At 43.5% G+C, this 26,913-nt stretch overlaps 2 protein-coding genes across 3 annotated transcripts; one reads left to right on the top strand and one right to left on the bottom strand.

Annotated features, from left to right (window-relative positions):
* The first annotated feature begins 4,921 nt into the window (after positions 1 to 4,921).
* LOC125954559 (uncharacterized) lies at positions 4,922 to 5,787 on the top strand. 2 transcript variants are annotated; one of them, XR_007469042.1, is made up of 2 exons: positions 4,922 to 5,329; positions 5,394 to 5,787. XR_007469042.1 is itself a non-coding variant. In XM_049684961.1 (2 exons), exons 1-2 carry the CDS (start codon positions 5,017 to 5,019, stop codon positions 5,736 to 5,738), a joined length of 606 nt encoding a protein of 201 aa, XP_049540918.1. In that variant the 5' UTR covers positions 5,002 to 5,016; the 3' UTR covers positions 5,739 to 5,787. The 2 variants fall into 2 exon arrangements, 1 of the variants encoding a protein (XP_049540918.1); XM_049684961.1 differs by having other exon boundaries at positions 5,002 to 5,277.
* A 19,760-nt stretch (positions 5,788 to 25,547) lies between these two features.
* Positions 25,548 to 26,007, bottom strand: LOC125955477 (uncharacterized). The gene is made up of 2 exons (XM_049686609.1): positions 25,858 to 26,007; positions 25,548 to 25,790 (listed from the first exon to the last, which is right to left on the bottom strand). Exons 1-2 carry the CDS (start codon positions 26,005 to 26,007, stop codon positions 25,566 to 25,568), a joined length of 375 nt encoding a protein of 124 aa, XP_049542566.1. The 3' UTR covers positions 25,548 to 25,565.
* Between the last annotated feature and the right edge of the window lie 906 nt (positions 26,008 to 26,913).

Here is a 26,913-nt window from a genome sequence, read left to right as displayed (position 1 = left end):
CCCTCCCCCAATACATTTATTTACGTTTCCGCATATTTTTATGAAGGTTTGCTTATCTAAAAAGTGGTATTTAACCATTTTTTCGGTCACTCAGTAACTCACCGTGAGTGGGGGGGGCCAATTTCAGTCTTTTACCAATAAATGTATAAGGGGAGGGGGGAGGGGTAGAAAAGTTACATTTTACCATTGAAACAACGATTTTTTCGGTCACTCAGTAACTCACCGTGAGTGGGGGCCTATTTCAGTCTTTTACCGGTTTGCTTATCTAAAAAGTGGTAATTAACGATTTTTCCGGTCACTCAGTAACTCACCGTGAGTGGGGGGGCCTATTTCAGTCTTTTACCAAAACCCACTATTAGCACCCCCTCTCACGGAGCACTCACAAATTCATCCATTTGGTGGCAGGGTTGAATCATTGGTAAAAACCCACGGTAAAAGACTGAAATAGGCCCCCCACTCACGGTGAGTTACTGAGTGACCGAAAAAATCGTTGTTTTAATTGTAAAATGTAACTTTTCCACCCCTCCCCCCTCCCCTAATACATTTATTTACGTTTCCGCATATTTTTATGAAGGTTTGCTTATCTAAAAAGTGGTATTTAACAATTTTTTCGGTCACTCAGTAACTCACCGTGAGTTTGGGGGCCTATTTCAGTCTTTTACCAAACCCACTATTAGCCACTAATTTTTGAGTTCTCCGTGAGAGGTGGTTCTCACGGAGAACTCAAAAATTCATCCATTTGGTGGCAGGGTTGAATCATTAGCTAAGATCAAAGAAACGGGTGATCGGGTAACGCAACCGAAAAAATCGCTGTTTTACTGGTAAAATGTAGTTTTTCCACCCCTTCCTCCTTCCCTAATGCATTTATTTACGTTTCCACATATTTTTATGCAGGTTTAATTATCAAAAAAGTGTTAATTAACGATATTTTTGGGCACTCAGTAACTTATCATGAATGGGGGGCCTATTTCTTTGTTTGTTTGGGTTTTGTAAATCATACTACGGTAAAAGACTGAAATAGGCCCCCCCACTCACGGTGAGTTACTGAGTGACCAAAAAATCGTTAAATACCACTTTTTAGATAAGCAAACCTTCATAAAAATATGAGGAAACGTAAATAAATGTATTAGGGGAGGGGGGAGTGGTGGAAAAGTTACATTTTACCAGTAAAACAGCGTTTTTTTTCGGTCACTCAGTAACTCACCGTGAGTGGGGGGGCCTATTTCAGTCTTTTACCCATACTACATATAGTTTTGGTAAAAGACTGAAATAGGCCCCCCACTCACGGTGAGTTACTGAGTGACCGAAAAAATCGTTGTTTTACTGGTAAAATGTAACCTTTCCTCCACTCCCCCCTCCCCTAATACATTTTTTGGTAAAAGACTGAAATAGGCCCCCCCACTCACGGTGAGTTACTGAGTGACCGAAAAAATCGTTGTTTTACTAGCCGTGGCCACACGGGGCGAAAACTCTAGCGCAAACGAAAAAATTAATGCCAAAACTTTTGCGCTTCGATATGTTTACATGGCCGGGTTGAGGAAATTAAAATCGTTTTTTTGAAGAAAAGGATTGAATACACTAGCAATGATCACTCACTGTCGATGTAAACCACAAAAAGAACATATTGTGAGCCCTACCGTTTGCAAAAAGCTTTTACGCTAGGTTTTACGCTCCACGGACCAATAATCGTTTGACAGCATGTAAACGGCAAGCGTAAACGTTTTGGCATTAATTTTTTCGTTTGCGCTAGAGTTTTCGCCCCGTGTGGCCACGGCTACTGATAAAATGTTACTTTTCCACCCCTCACCCCTCCCCTAATACATTTATTTACGTTTCCGCATATTTTTATGAAGGTTTGTTTACCTAAAAAATGGTAATTAACGATTTTTTCGGTCACTCAGTAACTCACCGTGAGTGGGGGGGCCTATTTCAGTCTTTTACCCATTTTTTTACGTTTCCTCATATTTTTATGAAGGTTTGCTTGTTTAAAAAGTGGTAATTAACGATTTTTTCGGTCACTCAGTAACTCATCGTGAGTGGGGGGGCCTATTTCAGTCTTTTACCATAGTTTTAAGTTAACATTGCATGTATTGGGCCTACAATAGAGTGTAAAGCGCGTAATTAGAAGACCAATCACAACTTAACGCGACAAATAGTTGCATTTACCCGATCACCCGTTTCTTTAACGTTAGCTAATGATTCAACCCTGCCACAAAATGGATGAATTTTTGGTAAAAGACTGAAATAGGCCCCCCCACTCACGGTGAGTTACTGAGTGACCGTAAAAATCACTGTTTTACTGATAAAATGTAACTTTTCCACCCCTCCCCAAATACATTTATTTACGTTTCCTCGGTAAAAGACTGAAATAGGCCCCCCCACTCACGGTGAGTTACTGAGTGACCGAAAAAAATCGTTGTTTTAATGGTAAAATGTAACTTTTCCACCCCTCCCCCCTCCCCTAATACATTTATTTACGTTTCCGCAGATTTTTATGAAGGTTTGCTTATCTAAAAAGTGGTATTTAACGATTTTTTCGGTCACTCAGTAACTCACCGTGAGGGGGGGGGCCTATTTCAGTCTTTTACCGTTTCCTCATATTTTTATCAAGGTTTGGTTAACTAAAAAGTGATAATTGACGATTTTTTGGTCACTCAGTAACTCACCGTGAGTGGGGGGGCCTATTTCAGTCTTTTACCGATTTTTTGAGTGCTCCGTGAGAGGGGGTGCTAATAGTGGGTTCTTACCAAAGACTGAAATAGGCCCCCCCACTCACGGTGAGTTACTGAGTGATCGAAAAATCGTTGTTTTACTGGTAAAATGGGTAAAAGACTGAAATAGGCCCCCCACTCACGGTGAGTTACTGAGTGACCTAAAAATCGTTGTTTTACTGGGAAAATGTAACTTTTCCACCCCTCCCCCTTCCCTAATACATTTATTTACGTTTCTACATATTTTTATGTAGGTTTGTTTAATTAAAAAGTGGCAATTAACGATTTTTTCGGTCACTCAGTAACTCACCGTGAGTGGGGGTGCCTATTTTAGTCTTTAGCCGTGGCCACACGGAGCGAAAATTTGCGCGCAAATTTACACATTAATGCCAAAATGTTTTCGCTTCGTGTGGCAGGGGTAAAACCCCGAAAATTTATGCCGAAATGTCAAACGTATTGTTTACATCTGTGTTTTGGCCGCTGAAGTTGATTTCCGAATAAATTTTGCAGTTTTTAACGATTTTGTTGCTGTTGCTGTTATATTTATATTAAAAATGCAAAAACAATACGAAAACAACCTACATTTTCGTAAATAAAGCGTTCGATAGCGTCAAGGGTTCAGCGAAAAAGTCCGCGGACGTATAAAAGTTTGACAGCGTGTAAGGGATAAGCGAAACCGTTTTGGCATTAATTTTTTCGTTTGCGCTAGAGTTTTCGCCCCGTGTGGCCACGGCTTTTCGGTAAAAGACTGAAATAGGCCCCCACACTCGCGGTGAGTTACTGAGTGACCTAAAAATCGTTGTTTTACTGGGAAAATGTAACTTTTCCACCCCTCCCCCTTCCCTAATACATTTATTTACGTTTCCGCAGATTTTTATGAAGGTTTGCTTATCTAAAAAGTGGTATTTAACGATTTTTTCGGTCACTCAGTAACTCACCGTGAGTGGGGGGCCTATTTTAGTCTTTTACCATTTTGGCCATAAAACGTGCTGCCAATTTTTTTGGCTTTTTAAACAATTTTTTTCATCACCCGTATGCCAAAAATCACTCAACGTCACTCTTTCGGGTCGCTTATTGTTTAAGCGACCCGCTAAGCGACCCGATAAGCGACCCAACTTCGAGCAATCAAAAAAGCCCTTTTGCGCATGTATTGGTGTCATTTTCAACGCATTTTGCGATGGTGTGTGTGTCATCCTGCCGTATCGCTGTACCCCGTAGCCCCGCCCCGAAGCATATTTCGGATCGACATAAAGCATGCAAAAAACTATGATTTCAATTTCACCAACTTTATTCATAAGCGTTTTCACTAATCTAACATACAATTTTCATTTGTTAATCACTTCACGAAACACTGCACTTACATGCAACACTTTTCCGCTCTTCTGCTGCCTGCCCTTCGCGTTGCTTGTCGGAGCGCCAACTCCTGAAAAAACACAAAACACGTACATTCACGTTGAAACACAACGCGATCACCACGATTCATACAAATAGCACTTAAATTACTTACCAGATCATACACGATCTCGCGGACGTCGTTGCTGCGGGTGATAAAAGCCTGCAAAGATAAGAAACCACCAAATATCCGAAAATTATGCGTATTTTTATGAAACTTACCAAGCGCACGATCACCGACGCTCCGGCCATCTTGAAGGCCGAAGAGAACTGATTCACAATTTTCTCTTCCTCCTTTTCTTTCGCCACCTTCGGATCGGGCTGTCTCGAAAGTTCGTTGGAATCACATAACACTTAAAAATGTTCAACATTGCATGAAAAAGTGTTGGAAATGCAATAAAATGCAATGTGATATGTTCTTTTTAACTCAATATTAGTTTTAACATAGTTTTGGTCGGTATTTCATGTATTATTAACGGAAAAACTTGTGGTTAAAAAAACACAGTTTCGTTTCTCGGAGAGACTCTTTCACGAACCTCACGATCGTTAGATCTGAGAGAGAGAACTCTCGCCGTCCCTTTCTCGCGCGGCCTTCGGCTATGGTTGCCTGAAAAGTTCCTAGATAGCTGATCACACCCGAAAATGCTAAACATTGCACAAAAAAGTGTTTTAAATCGAATGAAATGTAATGTTTCATATTATCAATAATTAAACATGGTTTTTAAAAATGTTTTGAGCGGTGCTTGATGCATTTTTCAATGAAAAACCTGTTCTTCATTTTCATCACTCTGGGGAACTTTTCATCGCGCCTTAAACTCGATCGCACACAGTTGCATTCGCGGTGAGCACCGCGTGTGCCGACACGGTAATGGTGAGACAGCACCAAAACAGCCATAGGAGCGAAAGCGACAGCATGTACTCGAAGGAAATATCCCTCTGCTTGAAAAAATATCCTTGTCATACGGGCAATCCGACAAATCGATCGATCGATAAAAAATCTACCGACAAATCGATCGATCGACTGTCAAAGTTTGGCAACACCGTTTATCCGGTTTCCGGATTTTATTTCATTTCGACGGCGAGGTTTGTGCTTTTATGCTGCTTTGGTGTGCTGCTTTGGTGTGCTGCTTTTTTCTGTGGAAAAAAATGGAAATTGCAATTGTGCGAACAAAAGGTGAGCTAGTGAAAACAGTTTTTGGAAAAAAATACAATTGTGCGAACAAAAGGTAAGCTAGTGAAAACAGTTTTTGAAGAAAACTTTTTGTTTTACAATTTTTTCCCCCCACGCAGGATTATGAAGATGTGCTGCTGGAGGACAACTCGGTTAATCAGGCACCGCCCCCGGATCAGGCAGGCCCCTCGCATTCGGATCAGGCAGGCCCCCGGCATTCGGATCAGGCAGGCCTCCCCCCGACACCACCGACAGGATACACTACCACCAGCCGGCGCCGGACGCGCAGAGCGGGGCGGCGTGCCCGCCGTGAGCGGGAGGCGAAGCGCCGCCTTGCTCACCGCGCACACATGGCCTACCTAGATATGGTGGCCATGGTCCGAAATGCCCAACGCTACGCGATGCGTGGGTTCCGCGCATGTGGCCGCGGACGTGGCCGCGGTCGCGGCCGCGGAGGAGCATAATTTCTCGCTCGTAATTAGTGGCTCTAAATAAAAAGAGATATTTAGAAAACCAAGAATAAGGGCTTTCGTTCGTTTTTATTTTTTGGGGGAAATTTTGTAGGTGTTGTTTTTTCAGGTTAGATTTTGTTGGCGTTGTTTTTTTCAGGTTAGATTTTGTTGGCGTTGTTGTGGACCAATACGATGTCGGCAGGCAGGCTATTCAGCCCGGATTCCATCGTGCAGGGCGACCTGGTGGATGTGACGCCCACCGTCTCATTTTATAAGCTCATGCTCATGCAAATGCCCGTTAATCAGCATGCATTCAGTAAGTACAACTCTTCGCTTGGCCTCTCGGGAGTGTACTACAACAACTCGAAAGCAATTGTCGAAGAGGTAGTGCACTCGATCACCTTTTGCTTTTGCGCAGATGCACCCAGCAGCAAAGTGTCCGTGCAGTTTTACTTAAAGACGAGAGCCACTCAGTCCCTCATACAGTTTATGTATTGCGGGTAGGTGAATGTAAAGCAGGAAGCCCTATCCGGATTCATCAGCACTGCGGAAGCATTACAAATTAAAGGACTGACAGAAACGGTAAACGTGCAAATGATGACCATTCGTGGATAGAATCCTACATATTGAAAACCTACATTGCTATCGCATCACCTGCCAAAGAATTACCCTCCACGCCTGCACCGGTTAGCAGTCTCGCGGTAAATCGCAGCGCCGAGCTCAGTCTTACAAACTTGCAGAATCAGAATGCAGTTCATAATATAATACTGATGATAAAACGCCTGCCTCGAACCCGTCGCCGGCTTCTCAGCAGGATGAGCGCCCTCGATGTGCTCGATTCCTGGGACAGTACCAAAAATCAACCCAACACGCAATTGGAATGGTATCTGCAACTGTTTCACCGTGTTGCTTCTCCCGCCAGGCACTGCCAACGAATATATCACCAAATATATATATATTTTATCATTTATCAAGCAAATATCAAGCAAATATAACACCAAAGATCTATGAACATATAATCACAATCAGAAAGATAATTATTATTTATTGAAAGAAGACAAACTATTAATCCGCAATTTCCATAGCAAAGCACGCCCTTCCTACTGTCTCACCTTAAATTAGAGCGTATTTCTTTTAAATTTTCATGCTAGAACTACTTCCTCGATGATGGGCTTATCGACAAATCGGTGAACTCGGCTGTATGAGAGTGTGCTTTGTGCGTAAACTTTTTCGACTTGTATAACGAGCAAGACGAACGCTGATTGTCACCCTTGGTACGGTAGAAAGTGTTATTTCCAATCAACAATTTTGGTTTACCGCGCTGCCCAGCGGTAAATTGCCATCCATCTACGTGAAGTAAGCCAAACGATTTAGTCAGTTTCACTGTGAATGCACGAACATGTACAATAGAACGCAATAGTAGCGTAACACACTTTCAAATTCACACGTGTTCATACTTCTGGGTCAATTAATGTTTTCCCGTTGAGCAACAATTTTTGTAGTTTTGGCTAAAAATAAACAAACAGAATGATATAGCATGAAAAAAAAGAAGAGCTAGCGTGCTATTACTATGCTTGCAGATGATTGGAATTTCGCTTGTCAACATCCGATCAATGTGTATCCATTAAGTCAATTTGTTTATGGATGCTTTCGCAAATATTCGGTTACTATCGACCGTATACTCGCCGCCCATTGGACACATTGTAATTGCAATCCGAAGATTCGGTACATTCTGAAAAAAAAAAAGATATGATAGTTTCAGAGCTCCGCCCTGAGATATCCCGAATTCTGCTGCTTCCATCGTTTTGTATAGTTTACCGTATTAAAATACGGCTAAATATAGCCGCTTTAACGATCCTTCGTTTGCTCCTCCTCCTTCTCCTCGTGCCAGTACCCGCCAGGACGACAACTTTTTGCTGTAGGATCGTTGTACACAAAGGGCATCGCTTGCAGGTAAGAGGCAAAGAGATACAATACCTGAAATCCAATTCAGGTTCCGTAACGACACACCTTTCCGCTAGTATGTCGTACCGGTACCGGAGGCTGCCGGGAAGATTGACGTGTCCATGTCGAGCGAGGGCATGATCATCGACTACGTGTATCACTTCAAGCAGAAGGACTCGTGGCGCTACTATCCCGATATGGTAAGGCAGATGAAGAATGAAGCTGGTTTCACGCTGCTTGTCCCTACACTCGATTCGGTGCGCTATATGCACATCCTCGACATTCATGTGAAGGTAAGCGATCCCGATTATGGTGTGTTCTCCGTGATCTCTAATGCGCACGGGCAAAACGTACTACATCCAGAACTACATGATGAGCAAGATGGATCAGGAGCGTTCATCACCTTCACGACGCAGATTACGGCCAACCAAACGCAGGAATTGATCATATCGAAGCTAATCAAGAAGCGAGGCGTGTACGGGCCACCGAACGGTCGAACGTGCGTACTGTTCATCGACGACATGAACATGCCGGTGAAGGAAGTGTATGGGGCTCAGCCGACCATCGAGCTGATGCGCCAATACTTCGATCAGGGGCATTGGTACGATCTGAAGGACACCTCGAAGGTGTACCTGCGCAATATCCTGGTGATGGCAGCTTGCGGGCTGGTCGGTGGCAGTCGCCAGGACGTCTATCCACGTTTCCTGTGCCACTTCAATTTCCGCGATCAGTAACTTCAACGACGAGACTATGTTTAAAATCTTCTCGGCCGTAATGCTCGATGGGTACAAACGCGGTAGCCACGCGTCCGACGTTATCAACGTGGTGAACATGATCGTCAGTAGTGCGACGCTGGATACGTACCAGTTTGCGTGCGCCAAGCTGTTGCCGACGCCGGCCAAATCGCATTACATCTTCAACTTGCGCGAAGTGCTGGTGGTGTATGATCTTGAGCGAATAGTTGCGGCATCGCATTGTAATTTCGTCGATACATAATAATATCTTTTCTATATGTTGGGTTGGGGTTGTGGTCCATTATGGTTGAAGCATGACGTCGTTGATTCGTTGTTCTTTGCGTTCCAATTTCGAGCCAATTTGAGACACACGAGACGGACGAGAGACGGACAGCAGAATCTTCTTCAAATAATCAAACAGGTGCGGATCGCCCGGCATCAGTCCGACCCAGGTGTTCTTTTCGATGAATCCCTTCACGAACCCAAAGATCGACTTGCGGTAGTGGACCTGGGCGTGTACCGAGAATACCATGTGATTGTCGACCGGAGTGCTGGGTCACGTAGAAGCTGTCGGCGTACGGGATTCCTCCCTGCACCGCCTTCAGCTCGGCTTCATGGACCTCCGGGCTGATCGAGTACTTGAGGCTACCATCGAGCATTATCGTAGACGAGATAGATCGAGACCTTTTTACCATTGCCAAAGGCGTTTGCCACCAAACAGAACAACATCAGAGGCTGCAAGGGAGAGTGGGAGTAACCGAAAACCGTAAGGAAAGCAGGAAGGCTGCTGCTTACCTCTTGTGAATTAAAGTTGGCCGAATTTAATCGGGGTCTTTCGGGACAGCGAAAAACCGCGTCTCCGAAGTAAACACAACTGTCAAATCTTGAAGTTTTTTGTTCTACATGCAGTAACCTTGGTTTTTGGCAACCGACCTTCCAAGACTCCCACCATCTTGGAGTGACCTTGGCAACTGCTCGAAATAAAAAGTTTTTGCTGTCATTTTTGGTTGATGCAAAGTCATTTTGTTGAAAGCCATTTTGGATTGGTTTGGATCAGTGGATGGTTGTAGTTTTGCCAGTAATAAGTTGTGTTAACTTAGGTTGTTAAATAAGTTAACTTGTGTTGTTTACCTTTGGGCAGTGGGCTAGTTGTTTACCTTGTGGTGAGAGTGAGTAGCCGTGGCCACACGGGGCGAAAACTCTAGCGCAAACGAAAAAATTAATGCCAAAACGGTTTCGCTTAACCCTTACACGCTGTCAAACTTTTATACGTCCGCGGACTTTTTCGCTGAACCCTTGACGCTATCGAACGCTTTATTTACGAAAATGTAGGTTCTTTTCGTATTGTTTTTGCATTTTTAATATAAATATAACAGCAACAGCAACAAAATCGTTAAAAACTGCAAAATTTATTCGGAAATCAACTTCAGCGGCCAAAACACAGATGAAAACAATACGTTTGACATTTCGGCATAAATTTTCGGGGTTTTACGCCTGCCACACGAAGCGAAAACATTTTGGCATTAATGTGCAAATTTGCGCGCAAATTTTCGCCCCGTGTGGCCACGGCTAGTGAGTTGTGAGTTGTGATGGAAAAGGACCTGGCTAAAGAAGGAAGGAAGGAGGAGGAATGTGAAAAGGTAAGAGAAAAGTTTTTTCCATTAGGGGAATCGGCGTTCGGGGATATGGAGAGGGGCGATCGGGTTGGGGCGATCATGGAAGGATAACGCGATGGCGTTCCACGCCATCCTACTTCGCCAGGCTTATCGTAATAAGCGAATAAGCGGGGCTTGCGCTTGCGCATTGACCGGCATCTGTAGAAGGCTTATTAGACCGTTTCCTGTTCGCTCAGCACTGTGAATCTGAAAAAATCTAATCAGCTACAGAGTGGGTCATACGCTAGCGACGTTTTATTCAAAGTTTCAAGGGTTTATATACCCTTTCGTTTCCTATCATTGATAGGCGCGAGCGAGATGGATGATCTCGCTCCAAGAGTTACATATTTAGAAAATATGTTTCGGATAAACCACATGCCTTACATGCTACCACATGCAATGATTACAAAATGTATATAAGAAGCCTGTTGGTGATAGCGTGGGAAAGTCACCAACGCGAAGATAGTCCTAGCTGACATAAAACAGACCCCGAAGTGCATCCATGTTTTGAGAAGCGACCAACGCATTGATTTGTCTGTTTAGGATTCCTATCGCTCTATGGCGTTGCCGCCCGCACGGTTACCATACGCGGATACCAGACGCTCCTACACTTGTCGCCTAATGCGTCGGTCGTTAATTTATTTTATTTTTGAAATTACAACTTCGCGTTGGTGTGATACGAAATTTCTAACCGTGAATATGATGCAGTTACCCCGTTCTCGACAAAGAAAGAGTGAGAAATTGAATTCCGCGATTGTGATCGAAAGTGGAAAAATTACATCGCGTAGTCATTGGCGAAAAAAACGACTGAGAGGCGCATTGCAAACTCGTGTAGTGCATAGCTCGTGTAGTGCTTGTGTGATATTATATTGTGGTAAGTATTGTTGTGTTTTGAAGTAGATTTATGTTTCGAAAATTTATCTGATCTCTGATCATTTCAGGTTAAAAGCTACCGGGTGTAAAATCGTGTAAAGACGACAGAGATTGTTTGATATCAATCCTACACACAAGGAGTTGCGCCGAGGACCAGGGAGGAGTCAAGATTTCCTGCATCACATCAAGAAGGAGAATGTGAAAATTAGCAAGAAGCAGATAGTTGTGTACAGCGAAAACAGTATATTGTACGTGACCCATTGCTGCCGTAGAACTTTCGAAGCCAAAGCCAAAGCGGTGAATCGGCTGTGCTGAAGCACATCGATATAAACAATTTCACATGGATATAAAAAAATGTGCAAAATAATAATATGAAATTCAATATTTAAAAATGTGCTCCAAAAGTACAAAACCCATGCAGTTTTGTTTCATTATTAAACTTATTATTTATTATTAAATATTTTCATAAAATGTGAAAACGATCGAAGCAGGCTATAAAATCTAAAAATATAATAAAAACTAGCATGACCCGCGTGCGTCGCTACGCGTAGAAGATTAGGTTTTACTGAAATGTTCTATTTCTTTGAATTTCTGCTTTGTGTATAATTTTTGTTAATATTTGCCGATGATTCAACCTTGGTTACATGATCCATGGTTTTGAGCTTATTTTTGAATTTCATGGATTAATCAGCTACTATTAGTAAACTATCATTGGCAGTTGATACTCGGCTGGCACGCTTCCGTTTTGCCTGCGAAGGAATCGTAAGCATTCCGGCACACCGACTAATGGAGACTGTTTGTTTTGTATGTAATCCCGTCGCCTTTAATTCCTCCTCGCTTTTGAGGGACTATCGAGCTCAGGTTTATTGTCGTGGGTGCTAGGCCCTCGGAAAGGGGTCTCTTCGCTTTTGGGATACTATTGGTCTCGCAAAGAATTTGACGAAAAAGGCGTTTTCTAATCCCCTTTATTCGCAAGTCTCCTGCCCTTTTACACCCCCGTCTGCCGGGGTCCTTCTAGGGAACACACGTAATGACTCATTCTTCCAATAACTGAGTTGAGCCCCTAACGTTACCCCCTGGAGTTTGGACTCCGCGCAACAGCACTTATGATAATGTTGATAGTTGGCCTTTCAGTATAGATTCGACATGAATGCCAATTTTTTTAGCTAATGATGTAGGTAATGCTTGCAAATAAACTATAGAATTTAACATGAATAAGAATGTTTCGTGTTTTCATCGATACGGCTGGATATCTGTATCTGACTCGACGAATGAAAATATCTGCATTTTTCATATTGCACTCCATTTATCATTGTTCTTTGGGGAAAGTGCGGATTTTTTTACCTCCTACTAAAAGTGCAATCGAGTATCGAGTATACATAATTTGTTGATCTTTGATGAAATTTCGAAAATTCGAATTGTGCATATTGCCTGAGTATGGTTGAACCGGTTTTAGCTAAGCCTTCTAGGATAAAATTCTCATCAATTAAATTAATTCGCGCTGTCAACGCTCCCTGGCGCTCAGTATTGCAACTACTGTTCGGTGATTTAGTGGATTTTCAACAAATCATTAAAAAATAACTGTTTCAGCTAGGGCTTTGAAAATTTGAGAGTATTTGTTTTTTTGTATGAAAAATCTAAGAAAAATATCAAATCAAAGGTTAACAGAAAGTTACGAAAAATAATTTTCCTAGTTTTTGAATAACTTAAGTAATGGGGATGAAATATAGTTTACATCCGATTCTGATACCTACAGAAGATACACACAAAGTTTGGTTCGAATCGGTTCAGCCGTTTCGGAGGAGTTTGGACACAAAAAAAATGTGACACGAGATTTTTATATATATAGAAAGAAGATACTTCAAACCGGTTTTAAAATAGTGTCCAAATAGTTTCCGCCGGTCGCAAATTGTCTTTTTGAAATTTGGCCAATCTTTGGGGTTTCCGCCAAATTTCACCAACAACCAACCAACCAAAACCAACAAAAACGTTAGAAGACATCGAATTGCATGCCGTATTGCGCGAATCGGTTATTAGCTATACAAGCAACACTTAATCGATTTCGGACCGTGAAATCCGCATAAATCGACTGGAATATCGAAATCGATAATATAGACCGATTGTTTTTTTTTCGATAAAAATGCTCCGCCACACCGTGGAAGAAGACCAAGGCCAAGAAGACTACACGAGACCTCAATTGCGAGCATTTATCGCTTGCGGCTAACTCACCAGACTTGGCTCTATCGAATCAACGTTAATTTGCCCAAAAGATAGTAAATTGCCCAAAAGATAGTTAAAATGTATAGTTAACTACTGTCATTTGTTTGAAGAATAAGAGTTGCTCCATTTTGGCAGAATAAAAGTTTTTTTCTGACAAAAAAAGGCGGTTCCATATGCATACACCTGGTATGACTCGGAAAGTTTAAGATGTGTGATTATGTATCTGTGTTTACAGTCAACGGCCAGTTTATGGGTGTACGCTCCGCCCCATAAATTGCCCTGGCTCTTGGGTTAGTTTCGGGTAGCAGACCGTTTTGTCCACCGCGGTCTCCCTTGTCACAGCTTTCTTGGCATTCCGGTGAACAGCCTTACCGGTTTTTTTGCTTCATCTATTGGTTCATCCTATTGGCGTGGTTCATCCTTAGCGTGGTCGAGTATGGTGTGTCGCAATGATCGATCCGATATATATAGATATATGGTTGAAAATTTCAGTAGATGTTATTTTATCTATTCCATCATTTGGTCGTATTCGATTTATCAATAAACCAAATCAATAGTTAGGTCTGTTAGTGATGTTGGAAATAGAGATGCGACGTGATTGTAAATATGAACTGGAAAGTTAACATGATGTTTGAGTTTTAAGGCTTTACCTTTCGGGCTAAATGACGTCATTTGGGACCACGATTTATTTTTTTTTATTACCACGAAAGTTTTTTTTTATAAAATACTTTGACTTTAGTGTTCGATTTGCACATAGCTCGTTAAGTTCGAATGGTAGTATGGGTCAACGACATTACAATACGACACATTTGATCCATTTTTCCGGTATTCAGCTTACGATGATTTACATAGTCACATGGTAGATCATAACTAAAAGCACCGCACTTCAAATTTACTCAAACGTCGATCGATCAGATCGAGGGTTTTTCTTCTCTCTCGGACGATCTCGGTGGACATTCCAATCGCAAACCGTTCCTGATAGATAGGATTTGTTGGTATTGTTTTCTATTACTACTCGGTTACTGCTGCTTTTTATGTTTCTGCATGCAATTCCGATCGTATAAGGGACATCCGGACAGACATGATTCATTTTTATATATATGTAGATTTAACAATTAAATAACATTAATAATAATAATATAATAATAATTAAAATGAAATAATATTTTCACAGCTTGATTATACCTTCATTAAGCAAGTAGGTATTGAGCCGGACGGCACTTTAAGCAGGCCATTGGTAATCATCGAAGCTATGGACTCCGTCAACGGTGACCCATTTACTTCTGCCCGTCCGGCAGAGGTAGATGAGCCCATTGACGTAGGGCCTGCTACAGGCTCCGTCGTCTTCGACGACGTACCAACAGAGATCCACGATGTGTGGGTTACTTATACCTACGATGTCTTATTTACTTCTTGCGGTAGTCCGGAAGAGTTCCCAGAGCAGATCGAAGCTGAGCCATCACCATATACCGCTCCGATCTCCGAGATGGCTCCGATCTCCAAAGCTGCACAGTTCCCATGTTCATTGTGCAATAACATCTATAAGACGCAAAGTGCCATGTGCAAGCACAGGCGATTGGCACATAACATCTCAAAAGAGAGGTCTAAACAGCGTCCACAACAGTTTCCATGCACATTGTGCAATAACATTTATAAGACGCAAAGTGCCATGTGTAAGCACAGGCGATTGGCACATAACATCTCAAAGGGAACGAAGGCTCGATCGCCTAGCTCTTCTGGGCGATAAGAAGAGCCCGAGAGGACAACAGCGAATGCCATCCAGGATGAGCCAGCGGTTCGACGAATAGCTGTTTGCGGGTTTCTTCATACACAACAACATAACACCCAGGCAAGCGCAGCCGAAAGCCGTATTTGGAGGAGACCAGCAGCAGCAAGTGTGTCGATGTAAGAGATAGAACTGCATAGCTCGCCTTGTGGTGACCTATTTTGTTAACTCATTTTCGGTTGCAGGTTTTAGCATCAAGGAGACGGGAAGGAAATGGATTCTACGCCGTGGAAATGGGAAACAAGCCGTACCGACGACGGCGACCGAATGGTATGAAGGGAGCCCAGCTGAAGGGAGCAAAAAAGCAGCAGCACATCAACTGCAACGGTCGTCGATACGAAACACGTTCGTTCTGCTTGCCCTTGCTACGACAATTGCTGTTTCCGTCCCCTACCTGCTTCCTACTCGGTAATTCGTATGTTCGATTATCTTTTGCAGCAACGACGATGCACGTTTGGCCGCACTCGGAAGCCCTGGCCCTGGCCCTGGCCCTGGCCCTGGCATTCGGATTGTTGGTGTCCGCGTTATCTATCTGGACAGCAGGCGGCGTTATTCCCGACGGCGTTAATCCTGCGACATCGTTTTCTGCTTCCAAAAATCGGTATGTATGATGAGACGCCACATGCGCAAGATACTTTATCGCAACAACAATCTTATCCGGTTTCTCGCTCTCGTCCAACTGCAGCTGGTCGATACGGTCGAGCTGAGTGAACCACGCGTTTGTATGTTCCAGATCAACACATCCGGTTCACAGTGCACAGTATTTCGGCCGTCAAGATTAATTCGCGTATTCTCGCGATACAGAGTTTCGCCGATCGAATCGCAGCAATCACCGTTTGTACCGCTCACCGATACCAACTTTCCGCTTTCGTCGATTCTGCAGCCACATCTAGTAACCTGTGATCGGTGGTTAAGCGATTGGCCTGCTTGGATCATGCCGCTTCGCAAAGCGATCCTATCGCACTCGAAGGACAAGGAAGGAGTGGAGGAAGCAACAGCATCCAGCTGGGTCATCAGGAGATCAATCCGGTGTTGATGCATCGTGCGTGCTGAACCGGTGAATTACTAATTGTGTCCGCTCCGAGCAACATAGTGTACATTGGCGAGAGCAGGTCGTTCTTTGCCGTGTGCGATGCGTTGCGACACCTGTTCGAGGGGCCCGTGATCCAGGAGCTGCGGGTGCTGTCGTAAAAAACTGAATCGGGAGAAGCATACGAGGAAGATGAGGCGAGCATTAATGTGGAAAACTTGCGTGTAAAGGCATGCCGCGGTACAAGGTGTTGCGGAAGTATCGCAAGGGTGGGAAGCCACCAGCAACAGTTGCGGCACCAACAACGGGCAGTCGATCGTCGGGATCGTCCCGCGAATCTCAGAGACGCGTTTGAGTGAGGTTATGAAGGAGACCGGAGCCGGTTCTAAATCCATCTCACCGCTGCTGAAGGGCAAGAAAACGCTCGTTGATGAAGAGGATGGGGATGTTGATAGTGAGGCAACAGCCAGGGGATCCGTTGGTGATGGTAATGTTGTCGCCGGTTCGGCTGATTTAGCTCCTGCCGCTAGCGGTAATGCAGCCATCGATTCAACGGTCGGCAGCTTGTTGCTTGGCAGTCGAAGGGCGTGAGATGACGCAGTGACTCATTTCATTCTATTTTGGCTTTCGGAAAAATCTGCCCGATTCGAGATTGATCCGGCTCAGCTGATGCTGCTGATAATAATAATTTCAATGATAACAACTAATAATTTTCCTCATTGTCTTGAGTTGTTTATCTCTTTGTCATGGTATATTTGGAACGTTTCAATCTGCACTGTTCTAGCTACATCGTTTCGCTTTTAGCACTTGAAAGTATCGCTAACTGCTGACCCCAACGGAAGCGCGCGCGAATTGTTCACCGCGGCGAACTAATGCTTCAAGTTTTGATTCCTAATTTACTATCTTCCTCATTTTCATTGCCCTTTTTTCATTAGTCGGTAATTTCCGTTTGGGCAGTAACCTTTTTTCATTGAGATTTTTCATGTTGATATATCGTATACGAACATTCACTCGAAGCTTAACAAAATATCTGATTATCGTTGGCGGTAGATCTTTCATTTGGGTTTCTATTTTGGTGGAACATCTGGCTACAACATTTTGAGTGTATTTAAATTTACCATTAGGGTGGATTTTTTGGAATATCTTTTCCATTTTATGACATGATTTTAGGAACTCTTCTGATGGCACAAACAGTCCTCCTACGGATAAATGTTGTAGATAGCTGGGAGGATGTGAATAGCTATGATCGCTCTTGATGTTTAAAGATTGTGTTCCCAATTTAAGCTCCGGATATTTTGATTTGAACTTGTTCGCTAAAAATCCTACTATGTATTGTAGTCCGTCGCTTTCTTGGCCCGTATTTTCACCCATCGAACTACTTACGGAACTCAATATTTCACTACTTTCCGAGTTTTCGCGGTCATGTAAATCAGTATTCGGTATTACGATAGAAGGCCCTGAAAATAATTTCGCCATTATAAAGGTTTCACCTTCTTCAAATTCTTGTAGATCTTCTGCCTCAACTTGTTCAATGTTAGAATGGTTTTTTTAAAATAGTTGGTGTCTTGCCTAAAACTATTAGCTTAATTCTATGAACGGAACTTTTAGGTGAACGGTGATCGTGTACCCCACCTATCTGTCTAATTTGTGAAAAGAAGTTTTCCAGCACATCCTGATTTAGCTGTAAATATAGAAAAGAAATATTATATTAGATATACAAAAATTTCTTGCTTTGCGAGTGGTATGCTTACCTTTCGTGTGGATAAAAATGTGATGTTATGTTTTGCCTTCATATCCACGAATAACAGTTTTAAGCCTGTTATTTGCATGAGCATTGATTTTTGAAAAATCTGTAAATTAGTTTTTCCTATCACACGCATGTTTAAAAGGAACTCGTGCATTTCGTCTAATGCTGAAATTTGATTTTCATTGCCGGTGAACGTTTTTTTATAGTCCAGCTTGGCGACTGGACTACACGAGTTAGAAATATTAAACCACAAATCTATTTTTTCAATAACGTTGGCAAGATTGATCGCGTTCTCATTGTGTGGATAATAGTGCCGCAAAGCAACAGCCGTTGTTCGCGACAATAATTCTGCTGCTTTTCTCACGTTTTGCTTTTCTAAAGAAGTCAACAAAATATGACCCTTTGTTAGTTTAAATGTCGATGTAATTTCTAAATTATCTCTTTCAGATACTAAATCCCATAATATATCGGATTGAATTTTGTGCCCATTATATTCAAAACCTGGCTTTAGCAGCCAATTTCTCATCAATTTTAAAAGATGGGGTGCATCCGGAATCACATAAACTCTAGTGTTTGTCACAGGGTGTTTAAAAAAGGGTTCATTATAGCTTACTACACCCAATTCTTTCCAGCAAGATATATTTGTCGAAGCATTATCACTGACGATGGATACCACATTAACCCCTTTATGATAAAGTTTTTCTATTAAAGTATTCACGATTTCCTTCGTCATTTTTTGGTCAAATCCGATGTATACGGGTTGTTTCCATTTTTGGAAAAGGCCACGCGCCATAACAACTTGAACATAATTAAAAGGACCCATAATTTCATCTGCTGCAATATCGTACTCCATTACTTCAGATACCTTCATTTCATCGAAACTTAAGACACATTCCTTGTCCTGTTTCTCAAAAGTTCGAGTAAAGTTCCCTATCATATTGATTACATCTTCTAACACACCTTGCTTAAGGTTAAAAGTTCTCGCATGGCGTTGTAATGTGGATATGGAAGGAAGTGGATACTTTAAATCTATAGCTAAATATTTATAAGCTTGTTTTGAAAAATACCTTAATGTAAGAGCTGCGCTTATTTCGTCTAAGGACCACTTCACCCGTTTCCTTACGTTTAAAATTACATCTAACTGATTACTTGATAATGTTGCTTTAAGCCTATTTTTTATAATAGAGTTAATTTTGGTTTTAGCTATAGGACTCCTTTCAATATGTTCTATTTTTTTTTTTTGCTTTTTTGGAGTTCCTGTTTGAGTGCTTTATTTTCATTATGAAGTTCGCTTAATTTTTTCATCAATTGTCCATTAACTTCCTTCAATCTTTTATTTTCTAATTCGAGGGGCGAAGGAGGTGGGGGAATCTCTTCTTGATCCCGATTTTCAACCGCAGAATCCGAATCCCAAACCGTACCCGTACCTTCGGACGACTTATACAGAGCGTAACTTTTAACTACTAGCTGTTCCTCCTGCTGCATCGTATTTACAGGCGTATTTTGGTTGGATTCGTACACAGAGGGAACAGCTAAAAGAAACAAGTTAATCTAAGATGAAAAGTTCATTTGAATGTGTATAATATCATACCTGTTTTCTTCAAGGTTCGCAAGTTGCTGTGACATTTAATCAATGGAGATTTATCTAACTGATAATCCTCATCCTTAAAATGCTCCGAACATATCGCACTACATTTAGACGGACACCAATTTGCATCTCGTCCGCAAAATGCGATCCATTGTTGAGCTAGCTCACTCTCACGCGGAAAAGTATGAAACATAACAATCGTGCTACGATTTTTCACATTGGTTCTGTTATTTTTGCATAACAAAGCTGCACAAAATGCATACGGCATTTTGAAATACTATGCAGAGCGTTGAAAATATTTGAAACACTTTAACTTTCGTTGAAAAACTTTAACTTTCGTACTGCGTTTCAAAACACCAATGGAAAAGCGAAAACAGAAAAGAGCGTTCCCGAAGTAAACATCCCACCATCCCGTGAATGTCAAACTCTGAAGTTTTTTCTAAAATACGATCGGGGATTTGTTCTGCATAAAGCTACCTGTCTTTTTAAAGTACCTTGGCCTAACTAGCCAACCATGGTTTTGAGCGTGTTTTTGAATTTAATGAATTAATTTAAGGAAACCAAAAAGTCTAGTCAGATTCCCCTTTATCTAATTAATTATACAATCAATAATAAATATTAATAATAATAGAAACATAATGAATTGGTTAGACTTTTCAAAACAGCTCTGGACGTTATGCCAACAACCGTCATCTATTGGCATACGAGCTGACAAAAGACCTGCTGGACAGCATGAAAGGCCCAATCGCAGAGGTTGCCGTTTCGTTTGTAGACGAAGGATGTGGTAGGCAAGGAGAGGATGAGTATCATTTTAATATCAAAATGATTAATCCGTTGACAGTTGAGCAAAACAATTAGTAGTTACAGTTAGCAACAGTTGATGTTATTGTTTTTATTTTTATTGTTTTTTTTTCATTTTTAAGTTAACTCTCTTACACACTAACTCTGACACTCTGCACACTGACTCTACTATATCTATCTATCTAATACTATCTTATACTGACTATCACACTCTGTCTCACTCCTAACCAACTGTTATGGCGTGCCCGGGCACGAATAACAGCCACTCACTTTGTGTTGACAACCTCTTGAATCTGTTGTCGGCTGCTACTGGCGAACTGGTATGGTGAAATGGGACGACGAACGACCGACCCAGAAACTGGTGACTCACAAAAACGAATCGGATCCCGAGATGCTGTTCATGTCGAGATCGGATGCTGGGAGCGATTACTCGGCTACAGGATGTTGGTTAACATTAGTTTTAGTAACATGTTGACATGCTGAGCGAATGCAGGTTCCGTGGACTGTTTGGATCCTTTGGTGAGAGCACCGCTATCCGATGCTAATCGTTTTATTTTTTTTTTCATTATTTTTTTTTATCACCAACACCATCACTACTACTCGTATTAGCATACGGCGTATCTGGATCTCCCGATCCACCATCGGTGGCGAGTTGGAATGGTAGCCATCGTTTCATCGTCGCCTTCAATGCCATTAGGCCATTACACCTAGCACCTCGGCTAATGTGGTGCAGGATTAGCAGGATGTTAATTTACCTTTCGTCTCGCCACGGGTGTTCTCCTTCGAAACGCCATGACCGACCGACCGACCGCACAGGTTGGTCGGACGACCAACACCTTTGGCCAGCAAACTATGGCAGCTACTTTTCTACCCAACTAGCACCGTGGGTGTGGGGTAATGAGCTGATTTGCAGACCGATCACCAGACCGATCACCAGACCGATCGTTGACCGTAAGAAGCGTGGGGCTTTATCATAGCGTCAGAGTTTTCTCGGATTTCGAATTCCCCGAGCCAGACCAGAGCCAGATGATTCTGCTTTGGCCAGTAAGCATGATTGATGCCATTTGCCCCAATCCAGAATGAGACGAATGAAGTCTTACGAATCCACAGGTCGCAACTGAAATGCAAATAAGCCGTCTCGTGCCGGTGCCACGCTGGTTTGTGAAAAGAGGAAACCTTTTGCCAGCATCTTGATGATAAACGTGGTTTTATGAAGATCTCTTAGCAAGAGACTAACAGTTTGAGTTGAAACAGCCGGTCGATTACGGGGTTTAATCTAATGAAAAATGTACCGCAGCAAACAAACAAAAAATGGAACCACCTGGCCATCCTAACCCGGGACAGCGCTCCACGACTACGACATTGATTGCCTTACATCGAACATGCTATCGATAGTATTAAATAACCGTGCGCAACTGGTGATATGCATCGTAGCGATTGCGCTTGTGATGTGACCTTGAATCCTTCAGCCGGATGGGAGTAATATGTGCTCGTCCGCGGTTCAGTCCACCTCCTCCGCAGACTCCTCGACTACTTCCGAACGAGCCTCGATCGCAGCAACCACCGCTGTCTGCCCCTGTTACGGTTGCCGCCTCTACCGTAAACACCGCCGAGACTGCCACTATCACCCTTCGGAGTCGTACAGCGATTACACTTATTACGCCAGGCGTTCCTGTTATTTCAATGACCACAGTTCCAATCACCTTCGCGATCGCGGACCACCTCCGGTGCATGCAAATTCACTGCAGCCTCCCTTGTAGAGGCCATCTCGATTTCCTTCCTTGTTCTGCCAAGTAACTGCGCTAGTATCATCAAACGTGACCGTAGTTTCACCATTCATGTTCTCCTTGTCTTTGTCCATCCAGACTTTTGGCTTCTGGGTGCGCTTATCTTGTTTGATCACGCCAACCGAACCGGACCTCTCGACGACTTCCTCTTTTGTCGTTTACGGTGTCCTTGGATGAAGATGATGTCCTCCTGAGCGATCATTTAATCGTCACTACGAGCAACTGCACTAAACACTGTTATCCAACGAACTGCACTACTGTTTAGTGCAACTGTACTAAACACTGTTATCGAAACTTAACTATATAAACGAATTAAACTATTAGATACTCACGGTTCTCGAATGATGGGCCGTGTTCTTTTTTCCATATTCCTTTTTTCGTACTAAGTCGCACTAGTAATCAATTGCAACCTGCAAATATGTTACAAAAAAAATTGGTATTAATACCGTGATCTCTCAAATCATAGAGTGATCTATCAAATTGAACCAAATTCACTTACCCAGGACGTTGCTGTTGAAAATTGTTTGGATTGTTTTGGATGCAAAATCCAACCTCACTTCCACTTAAGAATCTTTCTTCGCACAAACAGGTGTTTCTTCGCACAAAACCAAGCTGTGCGTGACGTGCGTGATTTTACGTGAACATAACCTGAAACGATCGATCGAATCGATTAATCGTTTTCGCTGAATCGTTTCATCGATTAATACAAAAAAAATTGATTAAAAGCATCCGCATGCATTTTTTTATCGATATCATCGATAAATATTATTCATTTGAAAACAAATGGAATTTATTGTAAGATGAATGGTTTTTTGTTATAATTTTGGTGGTGGTACGGCGAACCATCCATATCATGTAATTTAATCGTCTTCTCCCGTGCGATGTTTTTTGCATTTCGGTAAAAGGCCGAAATACGCCCCACCCCCCACCTTGTGTCACAAAAAATCGCTGTTTAACCGTAAAATGTAACTTTTACACCCCCTAACCTCCTAACACTGTTCCACATATTTTTATGACGGTTAGTTTATCTAAAAAGTGGTAATTTATGAAATATCTTGAAACCGCAAATATTCGGTCACTCAGAAACTCACTGTGACTCACTCACTTAATTTTACTTATAGTTTAAAAAGTGCCCCCTTTCCTAATTTTTGAATCTTTTGGCCATAAAACGTGCTGCCAATTTTTTGGGTTTTTAAACAATTTTTTTCGTCAATCAATTCGTCGATCCGACAAATCGATCGATCGACTCTCAAAGTTTGGCAACACCGTTTTTCCGGAAATCCACCGCCCACCCCCTCGTCACATTTTATTTCATTTCGACGGCGTGGTTCGGCGTGGGTTGTCCTTTTTTGCCGCTTTGGTGTTTTTCAGTGAAAAAAAATGGATATCGACGATTTTTATCGACGAGTGAAAACAGTTTTTGAAGAAAACTTTTTGTTTTACACTTTTTTTCCCCCACGCAGGATGTGCTTATGGAGGACAAGGACTCTGGAGGGAGGTTAACACCGCCACCGCCACCGCCGCTTATGGAGGTTGACCGCCACGCCACCGCCACCTCGGGAACACCGGGAACACCGGTTAATCAGGCACCGCCCCCTGATCAGGCAGGCCCCGTGCCCCCGACACCACCACCACCGACAGGATCCACCACCACCAGCCGGCGCCGGACGCGCATAGCGGGGCGGCGCGCCCGCCGTGAGCGGGAGGCGAAGCGCCGCCTTGCTCACCGCGCTCACATGACCACCCTAGACATGGCGCGCTCACATGACCACCTAGTGGCCATGATCCGAAATGCTCAACGATACGCGATGCGTGGGTTCCGCGGACGTGGCCGCGGCCGCGTTGAAGTTGCTGAACGTCACTGCTGGTACAGAATAAAATATTGTTAAAAATGGAAAAAAGCGAAATTTTCCACAGCGAAACACGCCCTTCCTTCCGTCTCACCTTAAATTAGAGCGTATTACTTTTAAATTTTCATGCTAGAACTACTTCCTCGATGATGGGCTTATCGACAAAAGTAAAAATGGAAGAATTGGACATTGAGCAATTGTGCGAACAAATGGTAAGCTTGTGAAAACAGTTTTTGAAGAAAACTTGTTTTACACTTTTTTCCCCCACGCAGGGCGATTTAAAGTCCGATCAGGACCAAGAAGGACTTCTGGAGGAAGACATGCTTCTTGAGGTGGACCCCGAGTTGTCCCGAAATGAAGGCTGAAATTCCGCCTCAAAATTCAGCGCAAGGGCCCCAACAAGTCCCGCATCAGGAAGCATCAGGATCCCGAGGAAGAAACCGGCGCCGGACGCGCCGAGCAGGACGGCGCGCCCGTCGTGAGCTAGAGCAGCGGCGACGCCTTGCTCTTCGTGCTAATGTAGCCGCCATAGACACCATGTATATGGTGAGAAATGTACAGATGAATATGCAGAGAGGACGTGGACGTGGCCGCGGCTGGATGTGGATTTGCGTGGTATTATTTCCGCCAACCGTTGATTGGTTACTGCTTCCGGTTATAATTTGCTGCTGTTGTTGCAACTGATGATGGTGTTGCTGTTGTTGAATCTTCAATTGTAGCTGCTTCGTAGCCATGAGGAGCTGATTCGGTGTGGTGTTTGAAGTAACATTGGCCGCCGTGATGTGAACCTGTTGGAACCATTATAAAACCATTTAATATACAAACACAATACGTCGGTATATATTGGGGAATCATTTAGCAATCGTTAGCCTACCGGAAATCGGTGTGCCCGCCCTAGGCCGTTGACTGATGTTCAGTAGCTGTATCTGTTGACCCGGTTGACCAGCATTCACCGTTAGTGGTCCACCGGTTCGTCAAAGCGAAGATGGAATATACGAAAGAGTTTGCCAAGCGCATTCCTTCAAAGGCCAAAAACCTACCAATAGGTAGAGTGAGTAGACTGGAGCCACTTGTTTGTGGATTCGTCAAAACGACCGTTTGTGTCGTTTGCGAGTTACCAGACAGTATGGTATTATTAGCACCGGCGTTGATGGTGTTCACAGCAGCCTGTGTGGTGTTGGTCACTGGAACGGACACAAGTAGGCTAGTCGTCTGGTTAAGTAGGCTAGTCGACCGGTTGTCGTTCCTGACGGCGTAGACGAAAGAGTCTGAGAAATCGGCTGTGGAAGTCCGGGAATTTGAACCTGTTTGAGGGCGCATAAAGTGAACAATAATAAATCTCACTACCTGCCATCACCTTTTCTTTCGTTTTCTACATCAACCAACCTGAACGTTTTGCAGTCCCGGAATTGACGCCATCGCACCGTGAAGACTGGTAAAGTTGAGTCCCTGCAAGTTAACCGTAGTTGGTCCGGTCCGGTCGACGGTCGGGCATCACCCTCGCCCGCGTGATCGGGTGATCGTGCGGATGCCCGCGTTCCCCCAGCACCCGCTCCTGCCGCATCTCCTTTGATCGAGCGATCGATCAAAGCGAGCGGCCCACCGCTCCGGGTACTGGGGCTCACGCAGCTACGGAATTTCCAACAGGCTTGCCCTTCTCGTACAACGTCGAGAGCGCCCGGGAAAAGTCATCCTTTTCCTGTAGCCGTAGGTAATGCTTGTAGAAGCATTCCTCGACGGAATCGTGCGTCTTCGACTATATCTTGATGCCGGAAAACTTGGTCAGATAGTCGTCCACCTGTTCCTGCGTCGAGATGTAATCATCTATGAACGGGACAATCTCATGCTCGCCCTGTCCCCGGATGCACGTGATGCCCGGGGTTTCACCGTCAACATCTTTCCATCGGAACGGATTTCACTTTCCTCCGGTTTCAGCGTCACAAACTCGGCATCCATCGCGACCAGATCGCCTGCGCTGAAGATTTCAGTCCTTGCCAACGGTTTAAAGCCTTCCGATAACTCATCAGCCTCACGCTGCGACGAAGGTTGCTGTAGGATCGTTATACATACAGATTATTATAAGAGGCAAAGAGATTTAGGTTCCGTAACGACACACCTTTCCGCTAGTATGTCGGATATCTTGATCTTGAGCATCGCCAGTATCCGATTTCACCCCATGGCATGGCACGACCAAGAAGCGCAGAGGTTTGGTGCTGCCGATAACTGACCGACTGTTGATGCTGATGCTGTTGCTGCTGGTCGACATTATTACGACGAATAATACGCTGTATCTTTTCTGTATGTTGGTTTGGGGTTAGTGCTGGTGCGTAGTGCTGGGTCGCGTAGAAGCTGTCGGCGTACGGGATTCCTTCCTGCACCGCCTCCAGCTCGGCTTCATGGACCGATCAATAACCTCCTCCGGCTACTGTGGCTACCACCGAGCATTATCGTAGACGAGGTAGATCGAGAAGATCAGCGCACCGGTCGAAGCGTACACGTTTTGCCACCAAGCAGAACAACATCAGAGGGAAAGTGGGAGTAACCGAAAACCGTAAGGTAAGGAAGGAAGGCTGCTGCTTACCTCTTGTGAATTAAAGATGGCCGAAGTAACAACCAGCAGGAAGGCCTGGGAAATTTTAATTCAACGGGGTCTTTCGGCGTACATCACCACACCAGGACGGGCCGGACGGACCCATAGCTGCGTCGGTCGGGTCCGGGAACAGCGAAAAACCGCGAAAGCGAAAAAACCGCGAAAGCGAAAAACCGCGTCACACAACTGTCAAATCTTGAAGTTTTTTGTTCTACATGCAGTAACCTTGGTTTTTCGCAAACGACCTTCCAAGATTCCCACCATAGTCATCTTGTTGATAGTCATTTTGATGCATAGTCAGTTTTGGTTGGTTTGGTATTTTTGCCAACTTGTGGTTAGTAATTAACTTGTGTGATTTCTGACTTTTGGTCAGTGATTAACTTGTGGTCAGAGTCAGAGTGAGTTAAAGTTGTGTTGTGATGGAAAAGGACCTGGCTAAAGAAGGAAGGAAGGAGGAGGAATGGCAAAAGGTGAGAGAAAAGTGTTTTTGATTAGGGGAATCGGCGTTCGGGGACATGGGGAGGGGCGATCATGCGAAGGATTACGCGATGGCGTTCCACGACATCCTATTTCGCCAGGTAC

The sequence above is a fragment of the Anopheles darlingi genome, chromosome 3 (assembly GCF_943734745.1).
Source record: "Anopheles darlingi chromosome 3, idAnoDarlMG_H_01, whole genome shotgun sequence".
NCBI classification, from domain to species: Eukaryota; Metazoa; Arthropoda; class Insecta; order Diptera; family Culicidae; genus Anopheles; species Anopheles darlingi.
Note: the sequence above shows the minus strand (reverse complement) of the source record. Positions and strands in the feature narration are given on the sequence as shown.

Bases quoted from the DNA above. Each gene is read 5' to 3' on its own strand.
- LOC125954559 (XM_049684961.1), top strand. From the start codon at position 5,017: ATGTACTCGAAGGAAATATCCCTCTGCTTGAAAAAATATCCTTGTCAT. The intron at 5,278-5,393 runs GTGAGCTAGTGA...CCCCCCACGCAG, and splicing joins TGCAATTGTGCGAACAAAAG to GATTATGAAGATGTGCTGCT.
- LOC125955477 (XM_049686609.1), bottom strand. From the start codon at position 26,007: ATGTCGACCAGCAGCAACAGCATCAGCATCAACAGTCGGTCAGTTATC. The intron at 25,791-25,857 runs GTGTGTCGTTAC...ACGATCCTACAG, and splicing joins TCCGACATACTAGCGGAAAG to CAACCTTCGTCGCAGCGTGA.